General features: G+C 42.5%; 1 protein-coding gene across 2 annotated transcripts in view; it reads right to left on the reverse strand.

The window, feature by feature from the left end:
• LOC311041289 (ras-related protein Rab-35-like) overlaps positions 1-20,870 on the reverse strand; it is a 105,135-nt gene that overhangs the window by 51,583 nt on the left and 32,682 nt on the right. Inside the window, exons 2-5 of one of the 2 annotated variants that reach the window (XM_084086193.1) lie at positions 20,051-20,098; positions 19,827-19,947; positions 8,152-8,279; positions 7,142-7,266 (exon numbers count right to left, since the gene is read on the reverse strand). In XM_084086193.1, coding sequence (XP_083942319.1) covers positions 7,142-7,266; positions 8,152-8,279; positions 19,827-19,947; positions 20,051-20,098 — 422 coding nt within the window. The remainder of the gene's footprint in view (positions 1-7,141; positions 7,267-8,151; positions 8,280-19,826; positions 19,948-20,050; positions 20,099-20,870) is intronic. The other variant, XM_084086194.1, reaches the window with a different exon arrangement.

The following is a 20,870-nucleotide window of genomic DNA, read 5'->3' on the forward strand; positions in this document are numbered from 1 at the left end:
CTTCATTAATTGCACAGAATGATATTAGGCTTCCCCTGGAGTGGTCTACATTTTTACACCATTTCATAATACCAGCTTGAATGTTTAAAATGTTGTTATCAAAAAAGGATGCAAACTCATCACACTTAGCTTTAGAAGCAGGGAGCGACTCCTTGTAGGCCTGGGGGGGGGGGTGTTTAAAAGATGTTCAATGGTAGAGAATAAGACTCCTGAAACATATTCCTGCCTTGCCAAGCGCAATGCTTTGTTATAGGCAGCTGTTGACTTCTTAAAAATATCTAGGTGGATCGTGAGTTTGATTTTTCTCCAAACTCGCTCAGCTCTACGACATTCTTTTTTTTTTTTTTTTTTTTAAACTAAAATTTTATCCCACGATTTTGTAACCCCTATTTTTTCACCCTAGTGCCAATGCCTAAGCGTGTAATCCTGGGCACTACCTTCCCTCTGCCAACCGAGGGAGGCCAGGGCCGAGCTCATGCCTCCTTCAATTCATGAGAGCCAACTGACCTTCTTATCACCTGACAGGGGAGAGTTTCCCTGGTTGGACGTAGCGCGTGGAAGGAACACGTTATTCCAACCAGTTCCCTTCCCCTCCATCAGGCGCCCAAACTGGCCAGGGGGAGGCAGTATAGTGACCAGGATTATTGCATGTTTTTTGTGAGGGTACCTACCCTAGGAGACACGGGGAGAACATGCAAACTCCACACAGAAAGGCCCTTTCGCCAACCCCACCTAGGGTGTGGGCACTGATGACCCGGAGGAGAGAACACGCCCCCAGCGCCCACAGCGTCCCCTGCGGGAATCGAACCCAGGACCTTCTAGCTGTGAGGGAACAGCGCTACCGACTGCGCCACCGTGCCCCATACGACATTCTTTCTTGAGTGAGCGCATGTGCCCGTTGATCCAGGGTGTTACTCTAGAGTTTAGGGGGCTACTATGTCGAGAGCTGACTCTAATTTAAGATTAAAATGTTGAACCATATCATTCACTGAGGGAGCATCAGGTAGGGGGGCGCACCTGCTAGATGACGAGGAAACTCGTTTGCTGCAGATGAGCTAAAAAAACGATTTTTTAATAGTGTATTCTGTGTTGTTTTTCCCTAGATCAGTGACAGTCATATTAAAACACAATAAATAATGGTCTGTTAGCTCGGGCTTATCAATAATACTGTCAACAGTGATATTCAAACCTCTAGTGATCACCAAGTCTAGGGTATGGCCATGTTTATGTGTTGGCCCAACAACATGTTGAATAAAGTCAAAATGGTGCAGTAACTGTAAAAAACCCATAGCCACAACATCTGAAACAATGTCAACATGCAGATTAGCATCTCCAGTAATCAGAGCTCTGTCATAGTTAGTGGAACAGATAGATAAGAGTTCTGATATTTCTGTTAGAAATAAGGCTTTGCTGCATTTTGGAGGACGATACATACTAATCATAAGCACAGAGAATTGACTCTCTAATATGGTGGCCTGGTATTCAAAGGATAGAAAACTGCCAAGGGTCAGAAGTTTGAACTTTAAAGTGTCAGAGAAGATATTCGCCAGACCACCTCCTCTTTTTCCCTCGCGTCCTGAGTGAATGAAACTGTACTTTGGTGGGCAGGCCGCAGCTAGGAGCACCGCTCCATCAGAACCAAGCCACGTTTCTGTTAGAAAATGTATATCTAGTTTCTCTTTACAGATTAGATAATTTACAGAGGAAGACTTGTCATTAAGTGACCTGATGTTAAATAGGGCCAGGTTTAGCTTAAGGCATTCTACTATTGGGCTGTTGCCTCTACAGGGAATGCATATGTTAAATTTCCAATGTTAGCAGAGTGTTTCAAAACACTCCCTGTCCTGGAAACTCTATTTGAGATAACAGTGGGAATATTGTAAACCTTGCTTGTTACAAGGCTATCTGAAAGAACATTGGGCCAATACATGTTATGAAATATTGGACCCTGTGTATTATATCACTTATCAAATGTATTCTCTAGACATGTCAGCTGGGAGGCCATCAGGGGGTTCTTTTGGTGGCGTCGTGGAGGGGGGATGGGTGGTGGGCAGAGCAAGGTTGGTGGTTTTGGGGCCTGGCGTTTGATTTGGGGGGTGAATCTAATCCCCACATTAATCAAGTCATTCATGCTGCTGGTAAATTCCAGAATTTGTATTGGAGATATGGAAAAAGATGATGATGAAGAGGAGGAGGATGATGGAGTTTGAAATTCTTCCTCACTGATCAACTCCTCTGAAGAGTCGACGTCCTTTTCCTCAATCACGGCGGGGGCCGTGGCTGTCTCCTCCTGTGGATTGCGGCTATCAGCAGTTGTTTTCAGCACACTGTTCTTTGTTATTAATTCCGAGACTTCACTATCAGTGAGTTCATTTGTTGTGGATGTTCCTCCACCATCCTCGGTGGGGGAGGGGGAGGCAGCATATTCATCCACACAGAGCCACTCACTTTCTTCAGCAGCGGTAACAGATAACACAGCATTATCTGTTGTTTTGGAATCTCGTGTTCTGGCCTTGGCAGCGGTTTGTGGAGGCACGCGAAGAGTGTAGAGAACGCTTGACATGAACAATTTTGTGCCCAGTTTGTTCAGCTGAAACCCATCTGAAAAAGTCTTCTATCCCAAAAAAGATTGAAATTGTCAATAAAGTGTACAGATTCGTTGGTGCACGTAGTTGAAAGCCACTTGCTCAGTGCAGACAGTCTACTGAAATGTTCATCGCCGCCTTTTGTTGGTGGTAGTGGGCCACTGATGCCAACATCAACATGATCTAGCTGATTGTGCTGAATAGAGCCCTGAAATGCTGTTTTAGGATTTCTGACTTTTTTCCCTCTATGTCACATGTACCAATGTGCAAAATCAGGGTTTTCACCGTTGGGTGTGCAGCGACAAGATTCAAAAGTCTGTCATTCATGTCAGAGACCATGTCTTTGGGGAAACATAGCGCTTTTACCCCTCTCTTTAACATGCTTTTACAATTTTTCACAGCGGAGTCGCCCACAATCAGAATTTCAGGACCAGTTGGCCCAGTTTGCTCTCCATGTAGCCTTTTTCCTTCAGAGTTACTCTGGGTTCTTACCCTGCTGGGTGAAGATGAGATGTTGTCACGGTCATCAGATGGGTCCTAGCGCAGTGGTGTGAATCTGTTTCCCAGCTGCACACTTGATTTTTTGGGAGGTTTGTTCATAATTCTCCCTTTGGCAGTTGACCACTGTTGAAGGGGGGTAGAAGACACGGCATGTGGGGGTGGTAGCGTAGGCCATCCGGTCAAATCTGTAATCTCAGGGCTCCGAGTTCTACCAGTTATTCGACCCTTCAAGTCCTTTGGCTTTGCCCCAAGAGTGCTCCAGGAAAAAGCCTTGTCCTGGGGTTTCTCGGAAGCCATGCTAATGCTAGGTGGCTGTGTGTTGGCACGGTCTTGTCCGTTTCTCTGAGTCTGTGGAATTCCATATTGTTGATTCACTTCCACATTCACTCTTAAGCGGTGTAATTCCGTTTCCAGCACTGCAATCTTTTGCAGCAGTTTTTGGTAGTCCGCTGCTGTAATAGTCGGGAACATCATGATGCTAATTTGCTTTGGCTAACTAGGTGCCACGTTCCCAGTCACTGGAGGTCGAAAAATAGTATATTGAAATATAGCAAAAGCTTGTATCTATAGAAGAATTAGAGTCCCATGGGTTTATGAATATCCAGGAGCCATTTGTAGATTCTCACAGAAAAATAAAACATGGATATCAGTAGAAGAATGTAAGCATAGAGCAGAGCCAGTAGCAGAGGTGTCCTCACTGTACGAGCGCAGTACGAGCGCAAAGCAAAATTTAAGGTCAGAGATCTTCTGGAGAATCTCGACCAGTCGGACCAGCGGACCGATCGGATAGGCTTCGAGGAGATTCAGGGAATCTTGTATCGGAGGCAGCCAACCAGGGACATCGGACTGAAGTATCAGGTGGTGGTGCCCGAGAGCCTTGTCCAATGTTTCCTGGAGTACTTCCATGACCGCTCCAAGAGTGGGCATCTAGGAAGAATAAAGACTCTACTTTGAGTTCTTGAGGTGGCCTGGTGGCCGACGGTCCGTCGAGAGGTGTGAGATTATGTTCAGAAGTGTCAAGTTTGCCAAGCCTGAGAATCAAAAACCATGCGGTATGTTGCAGTCCACCCAGATAAGCCAGCCAGGAGAGGCCCTTGGGATCGACCTGATGGGGCCGTTCCCGAGGAGCAAGAAGGGAAACACCGTGTTGTTGGTCACCATCGACACCGTGTTGTTGGTCACCATCGACTATTACACTAAATGGGTGGAAATGTTTACGCTGAGAGATGGTAAAGCCCCGAGGCTTAGTGCAATCCTTAAAGATGAAATATGCACTCGATGGGGGGTCCCTAAGTACCTGATCTCGGATCGTGGACCACAACTAACCGGAAATGTCTTTGACGATCTCTGCAAGACCTGGAGTGTGGTACATAAGTTCACCACCAGCTACCACCCCGATTTATGATACGCCATCAACACTGCAATGCATGAGACCACTGTCCATACACCTACTGAAATGTCCATGGGCCGTGGGTTGTACGGTCCCTTGGAGCGTATGTTAGCGTCTCCACCAATGCCCTCACAACCCTCATACAATCTCCTAAAAAGACAGCAGGCCATGGTCAAAGAGGTCAAACGAAGGGTGGGTGTCTATCAAGCCAGACAAACCTGGCCGTGGCGTGCCCGACCTGGCCATGGCATGCCCGACCTGCCTGACCTGGCGGTGGCGTGCCCGACCTGTGAACAATGGCTCGTTGAGCCTGTCTGCGCATTTGACCACATAGGCAATCAACAGTAATGGCAGCTCTGAACGTATGTGTCTTGTGTGTTTGTGTGTATAATATCCAACTGAATGTTTTCTGTAGCTTAGATATCAAATAATTCCCTGTAGAGCAGGGGTCTTCAACAGGGGGTCCAAGAGGTAGAGTGTAGATAGTGCTGTCAAACAAGTATATGAAGCTATCTATGAAATCTATGAAAAGGTTTAATCTGCAACACAAATTGTATACAATATTTAGTGGGGGTCCCTGCTTCATCTCTCCCTAAGGGGTCCTTGACCTGAAAAACCTTGGGAGACCCCTGATGTGGGGAGTACTCAGAGTAGACCCTCTCCCTCATGCTAAACTTAAATGACAACCTGACCTGGCCGTGGCGTGGCCGACCTGCCACGACTAAGGAAACGACTACCACGACTTCAGCCACAACCAGAGTCGAGTCAGTGGCAGATCTCGCTGTCCCTCCCCAAAGTTGTGTTAGAGCGCCCCATGCGGAAAAAATATATTAAAAACAAAAATTGGCTTAACACTCGCGTGACTAATCCGTCAATCTGACCGATTTTGAGAATTTAAAGTGGATAATCTTCTCTCATGAAGCTCTGAGGAAGTTGCCCTTTCATGACTTTTCCTAAATATTCGATTCAAATCATCTGTTTTTTTCTAAATCTGAAACGTTTTATAAATATGAAACTAGCTACGCATATACCATCTCAGACATTATTATTTCGGCTATTACCGTACTCACCCTCTCTCCCCCAGCCAGAGAGGCTTCACACCTCCGGACCACCTGGAGATTGTCATTGTTCTATTTAATGGATGATTTGCATTTCACTGTCCGTCTGGCCAAGCGATTTCTCTCCTCTAGGCCTACTAATAATGAAATAAAAATGACAACTGCATTGTCCCCATAAATCTAACAACTAAATGTTGTATTTGATCGGAGAAATGTACGCTGCTTCTCTCTCGCTCACTCGCTTGATCTCTCTCTCGGTGTTGCCATCTCTGCTTAAGTGACTTAAGCGACTTTGGCCTTGTTTTTGTATGAAGTCAAAAGATAAAAACATTGATCTCCGTCCATTGCATAAACTTGTGCGGACAACTCACTTGCTTTCAACATCAGGGCCTCTCTCTCTCTCTCTCTCTCTCTCTTTTATACTTGTAGATCAGATAGTTCGCGCAGCAGTAGCCTAGAGCAGGATTGAGCAGCACATCTGTGAAACATACCGATGTGTTCATTTGTTGCGCTGCAGTGAGATAGGAGGAGACGCTTACTAAGGCAACTAATGTGAATATTATTATTATGAATAATAATAATATTGGTCTGTCAAGAGATATCCATGTGTTTTGGACAATGGAGATAGTCACGTAATTAGACAGAGGCTTCAGTGGTTCATATAGGCTATCCATGTTTCACTGAAGAGTTTAATGTGACGCTACAGATCGCGCTGTTTTATACGCTTTTTTATAAAGATTTTACATACAGGATATGTAGTTACCTTTACAAGTTAGCCTATTTTATAATGTTTATAATGTTTCTGCCTGCCTGCAACAACATATAATATGAGCTCACTGAGCAGAGTGGAATTCAAATGTTAATAGCTATTTAAAAGACAATGGAAACCCCCACTGTGTGCCGCAGCACGGGGAGACAAGGTATCAGCTCCTCTGGAGCCAGTAGGGATACAGAGGCCAATAGAATGGCTGGAAAAAAACAGCCTTTTGGACCTGCAAGTCAGGCACCATAGGGGATGGTCAAACCTCAGTCATGCGAGTGTTAAACAGTCCGGACCGCTTATGGCACTCCACGCATGGCTTTTCAAAAACGGTCCGGACCGTTTTTTGGCACACAATGTGTTAATCTGGGGGTCCTTGACATGAGATAAATGTGGTAACCACTGGTTTAAAAGACATGGGAAGCAAGCCAAAATAAGCAGATACACTTAAGAATCAATCCCAAAGTCGCTTATTATAAGTAGACATGGCTACACTAGTAAACAGGAAACCCAATGATATGGGGCTCCCCACCCCCCTTACTCCCCTACCTTCCTACCTACTTCCTGGGCATGGCCAGGAATAAGATGAATAAACAACTGGGAAGGGCAATGGGCAGTCCTTTCAAGAGGATGGGGAGGGACTAGGACAGGTGGGTGGTTTTGTAGGAGGAGGCGGAGGGACTGGTTCAGGTGGGAGGTGCTAAGGTCTCGCCTTAGCACCTCTTAGCTACACCCTTAGCTACCTTATAATCATAATACCTGATGATCATGTTTTGGGGGGGATCACTGAAAATCACGGCACCCCGTCTTTAAGGAGATGGAGGATCAAAGCAATGGGCGAGCCTACCTCTTCAACATTGATGTACGCTTTTGCACTTGTCTCAAACAGGTTGATTCCCAGCTGTTCGGCAAGCATATATGCTTCAGTCGTCTCCACCCTCTTGCGGTCGGGGTCGTCGTTCCTGCCACCCACTACAAATGAATCACAAATGAATAACATTGATATGACTTGTATTCGTCAGACAAAGCTTGATGCAACTGCGCTGACTGAAATCTGAGAGAGGACACCAGAGTATCTCCATACAAATGTGCTCGTCAGAGTTAAAAATGTTTAAAGAAAATAATCTCTCACTCCAAATGTATTTTCCTAGCACTGCTCTCTCACATGATCCAAAGATATGCTCTGCAGCTCAGGCCCTTGCACTTTTTTCTTGTTGGTGATTTAGGAATTTAAGCTCATACTGCATTCACTAGTATAATTTACTCGGAATAAGGGTGTCAGCTAAATACCTAAAATATAATCACCGTATTTCTGGCCACGCCCACCAAGGTGGGTGGGGTGGGGAGCCCCATATCAATGGGTTTCCTGTTTACCAGTGTTGCCATTATAATAAGCAACTGTCAAGGACCCCCAGATTAATATGTATTTGTCTGCGGACCCCCATCTGAAAATGTTTTGTGGGGACTCAGGGACTCACATTTGTGTTGTTAGAATGTTTCAAAAAATATTCCTAAAAATGAACTTTTTTCAAATTCTCAATGTGTCACGATGTGACACGTTGTGAGCTTGTAGATCTGCTATTTTCAATTAGCCGATGTGAAGTGGTCAAACTTAGTTAGTCTATAGTTGCTTCTTTTAGGCTTGTTTTCATAGACCTAGTCGCTTGTTTCTCTTGCAAAATCTGGCAACACACTGATTACCTGCATTAGGGAGGAAGTGAACATATATCTATGGAAGTGAAGAGATATTGAATGAAGCAGCAGAAAAGGGCAATGGCGCTGCCCTGGAGAAAGGCCAAGAATAATTTGAATAGCACAGTGTCTTTAATGCATCAGCAATTGTGGAGGTGCACTCACCTAGTATTCGGCACACGTCTTCACAACAGTGCTCGTTGGTAAAACGTAGCCAAGACTTTACATTTTCGAAGGATTCAGCATTGTTGACATCATAAACCACTATGACTCCGTGTGATCCCCTGAAGTATCTGTGTAATGGACAGAGAAAAGACGGGTCAGCCTTTTTCCTCTGCGTACATAACTGGTGCCCAGCAGGGGGAGACAAACTTAGGAGAGGTTTACTTAGATTAGGTTATTCAGTGGAGACTCCATAAACCTCCATCAGACCTTGGTCAGTGACAACTAACAATTAATTATCACTCTCTGGCCTTTAACTCTTTCACTGCCGGACCCTGTTTCCGTGGCAATGAAAGAGTTAAGTATATATACACTGTAAAGGCATAAAAGGATCAGCCTAAATTTAACTGGAGTGGGCGTGGTCACCGAGAAGGAATGGGTTTCCTGCAAGAGAGCAACCAATCACAGTAGGGGTGTGCCGATATATCGTCCCGCGATATATCGCGATACGTTTTCATGACGAGATGTATCGTTTGTGTTTTTGAAAATAAATAATATGTGTCCGGCCATGAAGGACAGTCTTCTCGCCAAAAGCCATTGCCAGAAAAGCTGAAAAAGTCGCGAAAATATTTTTTTAATCCAAAATGAGTTAATAGCTAAGTTAGACTCTTCACATACTAGAGTATGTCTGACAGACATTTCAGAGCTTAAATCGACATGTAAATATGAAATAAATGCATAAACATGTAGTAAAATATAAGGTTAGAGCTAGCATTTGAGCATTGCTAACCAAATCCTCTTTTTCCATCCAAACATCGCGAAATCGCGGGAAAATCCGCTATTTCTACCCGATCGTTTTGAAAGGTATCACTAGTCTGTTGGCTTGTGTCTAATGCAAACCTCAAAGAATTATGTATTGACAATCATATTTTGTTAAAACTGTCGTCTAAATGTGTTTATGTTAGTCATCCTGGTGCACTAGTTCCAGCAGGGGGCAGTGGCGAACGCTTGCCACTGCCAGCTGTACTGAAGTGTTTTTTGTTCCTTCATTTTTTCACACAAACAAACACGTGTACACTATTGTGTGTTTCACCTACCTAGTCAAGCTATATACCATTTTAAAGGTACGGGCCTTGTGATTAAAATGATGCAAACTAAAAACTGACGCTACAATCAGCGCCAAAGTCCGACATACACAAACACAAGACATGAAAATAGCAAATCTACAAGCTCACAACACGTCACTCTCCAACGCCTTGTGAGCTTGTAGATCGGCTATTTTGGATTTCTGCACAGTGTAACATTACTGTCCTGTTTAAAAATGAATGAATAAACAAGGTTACTGTAGCAACATTAATGAAACCAAATGGACCCATTTGGGTATTGTTTTCATGTTTAATAGGTACAGTAAGCCAATAGTGGTAAAATATTTAGGTACTAGCCTATAGCTTGTAGATTTGCTAAGTTTTGCCATTTCTTCTAAAACTGTGAAGTGTTCACTAAAAGACCCTGGGAGCTGAGCACCAAGCTATCAAAGCCCCCCACCCCCCATTTGAGAACAATACACCCTGGGACACGTCTGAGGTGTTTACCTGGCCCCCCTCAACCACCTTTCAGCAATGCATGATGGGATAGGTGTTAAAATCTTACAGGTCACAGAAGTGAATCTTTGAATGCAGTTTTCTCAGTTCACTGAATCTCTACAAGGCATCATTCTATAAGCCATATCTCGAAAACTGGTGGGTCAAACTGCACAAGCAATATGTCAATTTGTAGCTATGATTCCCTGCTTTCATATGACATGAAAACACGAAGATGAAAAATGCCTAGAAGACTTATCGTTTATCGTGTGGGGTCACATATATATATATATATTTTTTTGCAATAATAATGCAAAAAAATAAGTATTTGTTTGCATTTTATTTTTTTATTTTTACTTATAATTTTTTTATCCCACGATGTTGTAACCCTTTTTCACTCGGTGCCAATTATCTAAGTGATCCTGGGCGCTACACTCCCCCCACCAGCCTAGGGAGCCCAGGGCCAAGCTCATGCCTCCTTCAATGCATGAGAGCCAACTGACCTTCTTGTCACCTGACAGGGGGGAGTTTCCTCGGTAGGACGTAGCGCGTGGAAGGAACCCGTTATTCCAACCAGCTCCTTTCCCCTCCATCAGGCGCCCCGGCTGTCATGGGGAGGCAGTATAGAGACCAGGATTACAGCATTTTTTGTGCATGTTTTTGTGAGGGTATTAACTACCCTAGGAGACACGGGGACAACATGCAAACTCCACACAGAGTAGACCCTTTCACCAACCCCACCTAGTAGACCCTCCAGAAAAACGTGGGCAAAAATCCTTAATTATGCGGACTAAAATCCTTGATTATGCGGCCAAAATCCTTGATTATGTGATTAAATATGCAGTTTTTTATGTGATTTTATGCGGTGAAATTGCGAGAAGTTGCGAAATCTGCGGAAAGTTGCGAAATCTGCGGAAAGTTGCGAAATCTGCGAAAATATGCGGGAACTGGAAAAAAGGTGATTCTTCTCCCACACCCTGTTACTAGGCTAATACTGAATGAAAAATAGCATTTTTAAAGACTTCCTATGATAAACAAGCATACTAGAAGCAAGCTACATCACAGAAAGTGCTGGTAATGTTTTAGTTATTTTCTTTTATTTTCTCAACGTAAGCATGGCTTAAACATTCCTGAGTCACAAAATTGTCAAAATAAAACAAATGCTTCCTGCTTTATAAAAGTGAGGTAGAACAGAACATCTGTCATGCTACAATAATCTTTTCAAAGACAGAAACTGAACGTTGACCATCAACTCGCCAAAATCACAGGATTTTGAAAATAACAGATCTCTCAATGAGGCAAACCTACTCTTTACATAATTGCTGTTGGGCAGAAACCTCATATATCCACATTTAAACTTTTCATGTTTTTTCTTTTTTTCTCCCTGTAAATTAAGGCTCTACTTAAAGTTTATCATGCAAGAGTGTCACACAAAAGTAGTGAAAATAGACAGCTTGTAGATTGGCTATTTTAAAATGTTTTTTAAAATAATAATAAATGAACGCTTTTGGACATACAAAGTTTCCACCTGACAGCAATGACAGAAAATGTGATCAGCATGAAAGCTGACAGTATGCAAAACTTAGGGTTCCCACGGTCATGAAATTCATGGAAATATTTTTAAATTCAAAAAACCTTTTACAGGCCTGGAAAAGGGTTGGAATTAACTTCATCTTTTTGAAAATGTTTGAATATAACTTTTTTTAACATTTTGTTTTTGGCTATTGAACTTCGGTCAGGATATAGAAGGTGTTTTTAATATCGGCCTCGGGTCTAAATGGGTTAAGAGCATCGTTATTGCATCATTGCTATAGGCCTGGAAATGGGGTAAAATAATTTGGAAAAGTTTTGAAAATGAATTGTTAAAAGTTTGTGGGAACCCTGTTAAGTGCAATCTCCGACCATTGAATGGTTCTATAAAACTTAGGTAACACAATACTGTTTTGCTATGCAATAACAAAACAAAACAAAGTGCAATCTCTCACGACTGTAAGGTTGTAGTAAAGTTGTGCACAAAAACAGTGCAATGATCTTACAACTGTAAGGTTTTTTTGAATAACACACAAGAAATATAGTGCAATCTTACAACTTTAAAGTTGTATTAACTACTGAATGCATCAAGACAAGTTCACATGAAAAATGAAAACATAGGTTACCAGAAAAAAAGAACAATTTTACAAGTTACTCAAGTTGTATTCATTCCTGCATTAAATGAGAGTCCACTGTGTTTGAAAAAGAACTGCACAGTCTGTGTCACTGTCCAATCATTCATCATCCTCCATCCCCTCTCCCTCAACATCCATGTACTCCCACTCCTCCATATCCCCCCCCCTCTTCCATATCCCCCCCCCCCTCTATCACCTTTGCCTTCTCCCTCTCCTCCCTCTCAAACGCTCCACTGGGGATCCGTTGGTTATGGCATAAGAAGACCAAGGCTTTGAGGTGTTGGTTGGTAGTTGATCTCCTTCGGCTGGACAACACCAGCTTGTAGATGCTGTTGCTTCGTTCAGCATCGGCTGAGTTGGAGACAGCATCTTTGTATCGGCGGGCAAGGAAGACAGTACAGGAAGTCTCTCCTGTAGGCCATCCCAGAACAGATCCAAATCCACCACGCCAGACAGTGTAGCTCTGAGTGCTGCTGGACCCAGGGCTGTGAAATAAAAATCAAATTCATGTCTTGGCACCTGAGTGAAACCTGGAATGGCCTTGTAGCTTTCTACAGAGTCATCTAGGAATGCGATGTGACGAGGATCAAACACCCTGACCTCCTGGAGAAACTCTATGGCTGGCTGCCCATCTGACATGTACTTGGTGAGCTTTTCTTCAGCATTGGCGTATGCCTCGCCAATTGTGCGGAGGATCTCAGTCTTCGTGTGGCGTGGTAGGTCAAGCTCCTTGAAGTATTCGTCACATACCTCATACTTCAGCTCTTTGTTGGCAGCAATGACCACCTGCAGATCCTCCAGATAATTGAAGATCTTTGTGGTCACTAGGCGTCTGCTCTCAAAGATGTCCATTAGATTGAGGATGTGTTTGCACTTGTCAGCCATTATATGGATCTGCACATTCAGGGACTGAGCCAGGTTTGGGTCTTGAAGCATGTCATGGAGTCTCTCCACAGACGGTGGTACACTTCTGCCACACACCTGTGAATGAAAATCACAAAGTGGAAGAAAGTGATTAGGTCAAACATACAGTAAGGCAGGGGTCTTCAACAGGGGGTCCGGGACCCATAGGGGGTCCTCAGAGTTATCACAGGGGGGCCACCAAATATTTGTGTGATATGTTGTTTTTTTTTACATTAACCACTTGAACCCGTATACTGTAGCATCCCTTTTCTGAGGAGAACTTTAGCCAAAAATAGCAGATCTACAAGCTCACAACGCCTCGCACTGCGAGGCGTTGTGAGCTTGTAGATCTGCTATTTTTGACAAAGAGGTATAGTGTAGAGGGGAAAAAGAGCAGACCAAGTAAAAAATCGGAACAGACAATTTTAAACAATATAGAGGGGGTCCCTGCTTCATCTTTCTCTCATCTTTCTCTCATCCCCTGCAGTAAGGGTTAAATATCACTACATTTTTACGATGATATAATTAACTCATTCATGTTTTTGTGTGTAGGTGTCAGGGGCCTAATTGGTGGAGAAAGGGATAATTACTGTTATGTGAAGTTACACATTTATGTACCTGTGTTTCCATCTCGATGAACTCCTTGTACAGTCCAAAGTACTCTCTGTGGTATTGTACTGCAAAGAACCAGGAGTTCCACCGTGTTGCACAGGGGTTTGGAGGCATGGTCACCTTTTTTCTTGGCAGCTTGTTTGTGATGAAGGAGAGATATCTTCTCTTGCGTGATCCAGCATTGAAGAACATCTTTGAGAAACTCATCATGAAGCTATTCAACTGAACAAAAGGTTTGCGGAAGGCATTACCGATGAGGTTCAAGATGTGTGCCATGCACGTGATGTGCAGTGAGTTGGGATACGGCGCCTGCAGAGCCGATTTGAATGCCTTCTTCATGTATGCTGCATTATCTGTGTCAAACACAATCACATCCTCATTTTGAATGCTGTATTCTTGTAGGCACTTTACGATAGCCACAGATACAGTGGAATGATTGCACTGCTCAAGGAACACGGTGTCTGCAAGGTAGGCCAAGATCCGACCAGAATGATCCTTCTTGAGTGGTGCAAGCAGGATGTTCAGCATGCATCTCCCCTCTACATCTGGAGTCTCATCAAATATCACAGCAACAGGTTTTCCTGCCAGAAGTGTCTTCAAATCTTCTTTTTCCTTCTCATATACTGCTCCCAAGTATTTCTCTTGAAGCTGGTGAAATCCTGGAATGGCTCCGCCATTGATTACTTTTTCATTCAGGAATTTCCTCATTGTAGGATGGTCGCTCTTAGACAGTGGAATGTTGGCAGCAGTGCAGGTGGCGACCCAGGTCTCACAAATCTACAAAAAAAAAGATTTATTTTTTTACCATTGGGCTGTCTTATTTATTCACACACACACACACACACACACACACACACACACACACACACACACACACACACACACACACACACACACACAGGCGTAAAGTAACTAAGTACATTTACTCAAGTACTGTACTTAATACAATTTATAAATAATAAATAATATTATACTTTTACTCCACAACAATTATTTGAAAACTTTAGTTATTGTTACTTTGTAGATTTTTATTATTATAATTACAAACTTCAGCCCTATATACATTTCGGCCATTTGAAATGAGCAGATAGCAAGCTCACAATGCGCCACGATGCAATGCATTGTGAGCTTGTAGATCTGCTATTTTCAAATGATTGTTATACATTTGAAAACATGTGAAATGGGACATTGTGCACAATGGATTACTTTCTACTTTTGGTACTTTTTATGTACATTTTGATACCAATACTTTTGTACTTTTACTCAAGAACACTTTTTATTCCAGACTTTTACTTTTAACAGTAAGAGTATTACATTGCAGTATTGATAATTTTACTTAAGTAAAATATTTGAGTATTTTTTCCACCACTGCACGCACGCACCCACACACACACAGACACACACACTTCTCCGCCTCATTCTGTTTTCATTTACTCGTTCGTTATGTGACCAGCTTCAATCTTGTAGGCTGCTCACCTTGTTTCTCGTAGCCCTTGCAACGGTTTTGGAGGTTGATGCCTCGGTGAACGTGAGTTGTTTGGCTCTCTTGTCCGCAGCAGCAGAAAGGCTTTTCGAATGTTTCACGCTTGCAAAGTGGGTCGACACCGTCGATTTTCTCTTGTGCTCCAACACACAGTTGCATGGTGTGCAGAATAGTTTACCCCCACTTTCGTGCAAAACATCGGGGTACTGCTTTGCTCGGTCTTTAGCAGAAATGTTCGTCGGTAAATGAGATGGATTTGATTTTTTCATATTGATGGTGTTTTGTCTCTGGTGAGTTCATAGAGTTAAAAGGGGGGGTGTGTTCCACACGTTCACGCTACCATGTTGTTTACCCTCTGAGAATGCGCAAGCTGATGACGTCGCGCGTCGCATATGACCTTCATCATCATCACTGCTTGAGTCAAGACAAATTCACTTTTTTTGTCTCTACTTTGAGTGGAAAATGCGGGGATTATGGCAATATGCGAACATATGCGCCCTTAAAAAAAATATGCAACCTTTTAAATAAATATGCGGCCTTTTTAAATAATCTGCGCCATTTTGCTAATTATGCGGTAAATTAATAATCTGCGCCATTTTGCTAATTATGCGGTAAATTATGCCATCGCAGAATCGCGTTTTTCTGGAAGGTGTAACCTAGGGTATGGGCACTGATGACGCGGAGGAGAAGACACGCCCCCGGTGGGAATCAAACCCAAGACCTTCTAGCTGTGAGGCGAAAGCGCTACCAACTGCGCCACCGTGCCCCCAATTTGCAATTGCTTCCCCCCAATATGCGTCCCCCCCCATATATTTTCATAATAAAAAAGTGCCATATATCATATCGATATCGTGAGCCCAATATCGTGTATCATATCGTATTGTGAAATTAGTTAATCGGCACACCCCTAAATCACAGTGGTCGGTGTGTCCTGGACTAAGGAAGAAAGACCAAAGTGAAGGGAGGAACAGTCACACAGGGAAGAAGTGCCAGCAGGCTGACACTCCTGCAAACCTCTACCTGAAAGAGAGCATCCTCAACCTAGCTACACTGAGCCAAACACACACAAAGAACACTTTGTCAGGCCTATTGTGTGGGTGTGTCTCCAGTTTCCAGACACACACCCTCTACTATCTGCAATAAAAACCTTATATAACAGAATAATAAAACGTACAGCAATGAAATGTTAACATATTGTGGCGTATCACTGGGAAACCGCCTACTAGGTAAGCACCTCACCTTGGAGAGACAGGTAGACAGAGGCAGAGAGAGGCCCTACAGCCAGCGCAGCAGACTGGGGTGCGTCATAGAGGGGCGGTACCTACCAATCGCCCTCATGAATCAGCCCCAATTGTCCGCACCTGCGAGGACCTAGGTGTGGCACCAAACTACAAAACAGGCCACTCTGCCCAGTCTAGCACTGACTCTCCTGGTGAGCAGACGGGTGCTGTAGGCGGTAAGCGATAACCACTGTTATTCCCTGACAATGCTAATTACTGGTGAAATGTAGAACTAAAGGACTGTTTCTTCTGCTTCTTAGGCAACCTGCGGGGAGAGATAGAAAACACACTGACGTACGATGCATTGGATTGAATGATGACATTGTGACGCATTGAAAAGAACCCCGACCTGGGGGAAATGATTTATGTTTGCTTTATGATTTCAAGTTAAATACAGTAGAAACAATGCCCTCTGGGCCATCCTGGTGAAATAAATGCCCTTCATTGGGTTTGTACCCTGCTTGCTGTGTCTTGGCCTTGATCAGTCTCCCACAATATATATATACATATATACATACATACATACACGCACGCACGCACGCACGCACACACGCGCACACACATATATATATCTCAACATATTTACTCTCATGTACACAAGATGTAATACACACATTACAAAATGTCTTTGGCCTACAAATTTATAGACTTGGGTCAGTGCAATGAGCACTCACTCACCAAATAACTGTAAAAAGAAAAAAAAGGAAAGAGACAGTGCCTCAGTTTCACCGATTTATTTTTGGAAACATACAACTTGTTTTGCTTTGATGTCATAATAAAGAAACCTTGAACTAAAAAACAGCACACACATGTTCAATTTGGCCTACAAATATATAAACTTGTCAGTGCAATGAACAGAGGAGTTGGATTCACCTTCCCAGAAAAATACTTTAAATACTCAATAAAAAGATTTGAAAAAAATATATAAGAAAAATTGGCCACAATAGTCTTAGTGTGAAACTGTTTTAGAAAAAAACTTTTTAGGCCAGTACAAATGTCTTTGTTTGAAACTTAAGTCCTTTTTAGAAAAATACTTTAAAACTCAATAAAAAAAGATTTGTAAAAAGATTTTTTGAGTGGTGCCAACCACTCCTATACATGACTTTGTTCGTCCGTATGTTATGTCCGTCCGTATGAGCACGGCCTCTCTGTATGTTTGAGCACAGCCTCAACAGCTGCGGCTGATTGCAAAACAAAGATGCAACCAGTTACACTAATTACACACACACACACACACACACACACACACACACACACACACACACACACACACACACACACACACACACACACACACACACACACACACACACACACACACACACACACTTGAGTCAAAATACTCAAAATGAGTAAAAATACTCAAATATTAGTAAAGATACTTTAAAGTTCCTAAACTGAGTAAAAATACTTTAAATGAGTAAAACTACTTAAAATGAGTAAAAATACGTAAAAATCAGTAAAAACATTTTCAAACAGTTGTTGAAAATGGGGGCAACACTGCCATTGCACTGTCTGAGATGGCTGGAAATTCTTATCCAACAGTCAACCAAAAACTGTCCAAGCTTAGATCGCTGAATTTCATTTTCAAGCCAAGGTTCTCCCTTCTTGCTCCTCAAATGGGCTGTTCTCGTTTTCAGCAGACTCGCTGAATGGGTCACGGACCCAGCAGAAGTTTGGTGGCCCGGATACACCGGCAGCGCTGCTTGCAGGAGGATCTGGCGGCGGCAATGTCTTGCTGATGACGGCGAAATTTAGCGTCTTCTGGCCCTGAGTGCATCTCTTCTTTCCTGGTGGAGCTCTCATCGTCATCTTATAGTAATAATACTGAGTGCCAAAGCATGTACCCTGTGCCCTTTTTATACAGTACCAGGTAGGCCAACATATTTGCATTCCTATGGGTGATGGTCGCTACACTGAATGGACTCGGGCGTGGCTGTGTGTGAAACGGATGATGGCCGTATCGATTGACGGACGATCGCCGCTATTGTTCTCGAGGGGCTGGGTTCACATCTTCTTGACTTCACTTGATTTTATCACCTTAATAAACATTGTCATAAATACTATATGCTTCCAGTCACAAGTTTAAAGTATTCTTTCAATCATCATGATATTCATTTTGGTAAATTAGGGTACCCATTTATTGTAAAATTGATGATAAAGTAAAGTAAAGTTTGATTGACAAGCTACACAACCAATAGCATTCATTCCCCACCCCGGTCCCAACCAATAGCCTTCATTCATTTCCGGTTTAATATTTGAATATTTGGACCGAATATAGGTTGGGGATTTGAAATTGTTGAAAAATAGGCTTCATTTACGGTCTGTAGAGTCTATGGGCGTCACTTTGTCCATGTATTGTTTACAGTCTATATGTTGGATACAGCATAAAATTCAAGCAGCGCAGCAGGTGCTCTGATTCTTTGATCAGACAGAGGTCTGTTATTGAGCTCATGGGTCATTATCCAGAAATAACACGCCGCTGAATTCAGTGATTGACCAATCAGAATCAAGCATTCAACCAAACCGTATAATAAAAAGCTTTAACAAGCCCCAGCATAGGCGATTTTTGCCTCTACAACCAGGGGGGGAAAGAAAATATATGAACATGTATTTATAAAATTATGCAACATATATGTGACATATACGAAATTGTCCGCCTGCATATATGTCTCTATACATGTACATATATATCCATATATGTGGCATATATGTGAACATAGCAGATACATATATTTCCTATAGGCCTATCCACACATATGCACATATATGAACCTGAATATGGCATATATGCAGCATATATTCTGCATAAAGGCCTACTAGCCATATATTGACAAAAAATATATATATTAAAATTAAAAACATTTGCCCCCCAGGCCTCCCCACAAAATCGCCTATGAGCCCCAGTGACACTATCCTTCCTCTTTGCCTTGCCTACTTGGATTGTGTTTATTTGATTTTCCTATTTGTCTCATCTGTTTAAGAAAGTAGGTAGCTGATATATTGCACTTTTACCTTAGCGCTAGGTACAGTATACTCTTGGTTGCTTGTTTTAGCAGAAAATGCACTTCAGACTTCTGGTGATTAGTAGTTTCGTTCCCTACCTATGTTGAATGCACTTATTGTAAGTCGCTTTGGATAAAATTGTCTGCTAAATGACTGTAATGTAATAATGTAATGTAGTATCGCAATGGTATTGATCAGTAACGTTAATAAACAACTTAAAGTAAACAATAAAATACTAGGTGGTTAAGATATTCTGGTTGTCTATGAAAAGCTTCTTCAAATATCCAGTCTCACCACCACTAAGCAGTGCTACTGTGTTATAGTGCTATTGAAGGCATAGTTCATGTGTGAGTGCGTTTTTACGTGAGTGCTTGAGTCAGTGTGTGTGTGTGTGTGTGTGTGTGTGTGTGTGTGTGTGTGTGTGTGTGTGTGTATAGACCCCTTAACAGACGACGTCATGCAACGAAACCCATTATATCAGGTCTCGTTAGGACGCGTCTCACTAGCCAACACACACAAGAGGGGGTTGGGGTGTGCTGAAACCAGTGCACCCCGAAACAGGTTGGGAATTGATTGCGTGAAACAATCACCTGTGCGTCCAGGCTCAATGTTAGTAAACAAATAATTGGTCTATTCTGCCTATACTCACGTAGCGGTCATGCTTCTGAAGCGCTCTTGTGATGGTGTATCCCAGATCTGTAGCTTCACCTTCTCCCTGTTGATCTCCACTGTCCGGACCTTGAAATCGAACCCGATCGTAGAATGACTATCTGCAAAGCACACATAGAGACACACAAGCAACTTTTAAGATATAGAGATATTGCCACAAAAGTGTCAAAAAGTTACAGTGCACTCTGAAGTAGAACCACTTACTTAATGTTTCGCCTACAAACCGCCGCATGATACAGGTCTTCCCCACGCCTGGGAATCAAAGACAAGTACGGTTTGAGTTTTAAAATGCAGCTTTCATGGGCTTTCATACAAAATCCTCACAACATTAGAAAACTAATGTTGTTTTGCTTTGGGTTGTGTCGTTTAAACAAATTAGGCACCAGAAAAGTTAGCAGATTCCCAGTGATTTGTTGTTTACATACTTAACTAACAGCAGAAACATGTGAGCACAAAGCTAAAGTAATGATTGTGGATATTAATAATTGTGTTGATAGCTAGACAACAAAAATGTTGCTACAGAGTTAAGTCCTGAGTGTTCATTTAACTCAAGAGTATAAACAAGTACCTGTTGGGGTCCAAAGTGAAAACACATACAATGTCCAAAATGAAAACACATACAATATATCACTAAGTTTGAATAAGAATAAGCAAAAGGCTGAAAAGGTAAGTGCCAGTCAAGGCCAACCTATGACCAAGAATGAACCGGACTTTCTGTGACAGCTGAACTTTGTTTATCTAGGTCAGAGGCTTCAGAAAGTGTCAAAAAATATTCAGATGATCGGGCATAACTGATGGAATTTCCTTTACAAATTGTACGGCAGATACATCCACAGAAATATATGCTTCTTATAGTAATTTTTGTCACAGCATTTAAATATTTCATTCTCAAGAGTGCAACTTTTGTTTCCCAGGGGTTTGGGCAGATAAAGGTCAGGCAATGTCATGGTAATACAATGATAAACAGTATACTGTATATTTGAGGGGAAGAGGATAGGAGCATGATTAGGTAGAGCAGTGGTGG

This window comes from Gymnoscopelus microlampas, assembly GCF_963454915.1.
Source record: "Gymnoscopelus microlampas genome assembly, contig: SCAFFOLD_52, whole genome shotgun sequence".
NCBI lineage: Eukaryota > Metazoa > Chordata > Actinopteri > Myctophiformes > Myctophidae > Gymnoscopelus > Gymnoscopelus microlampas.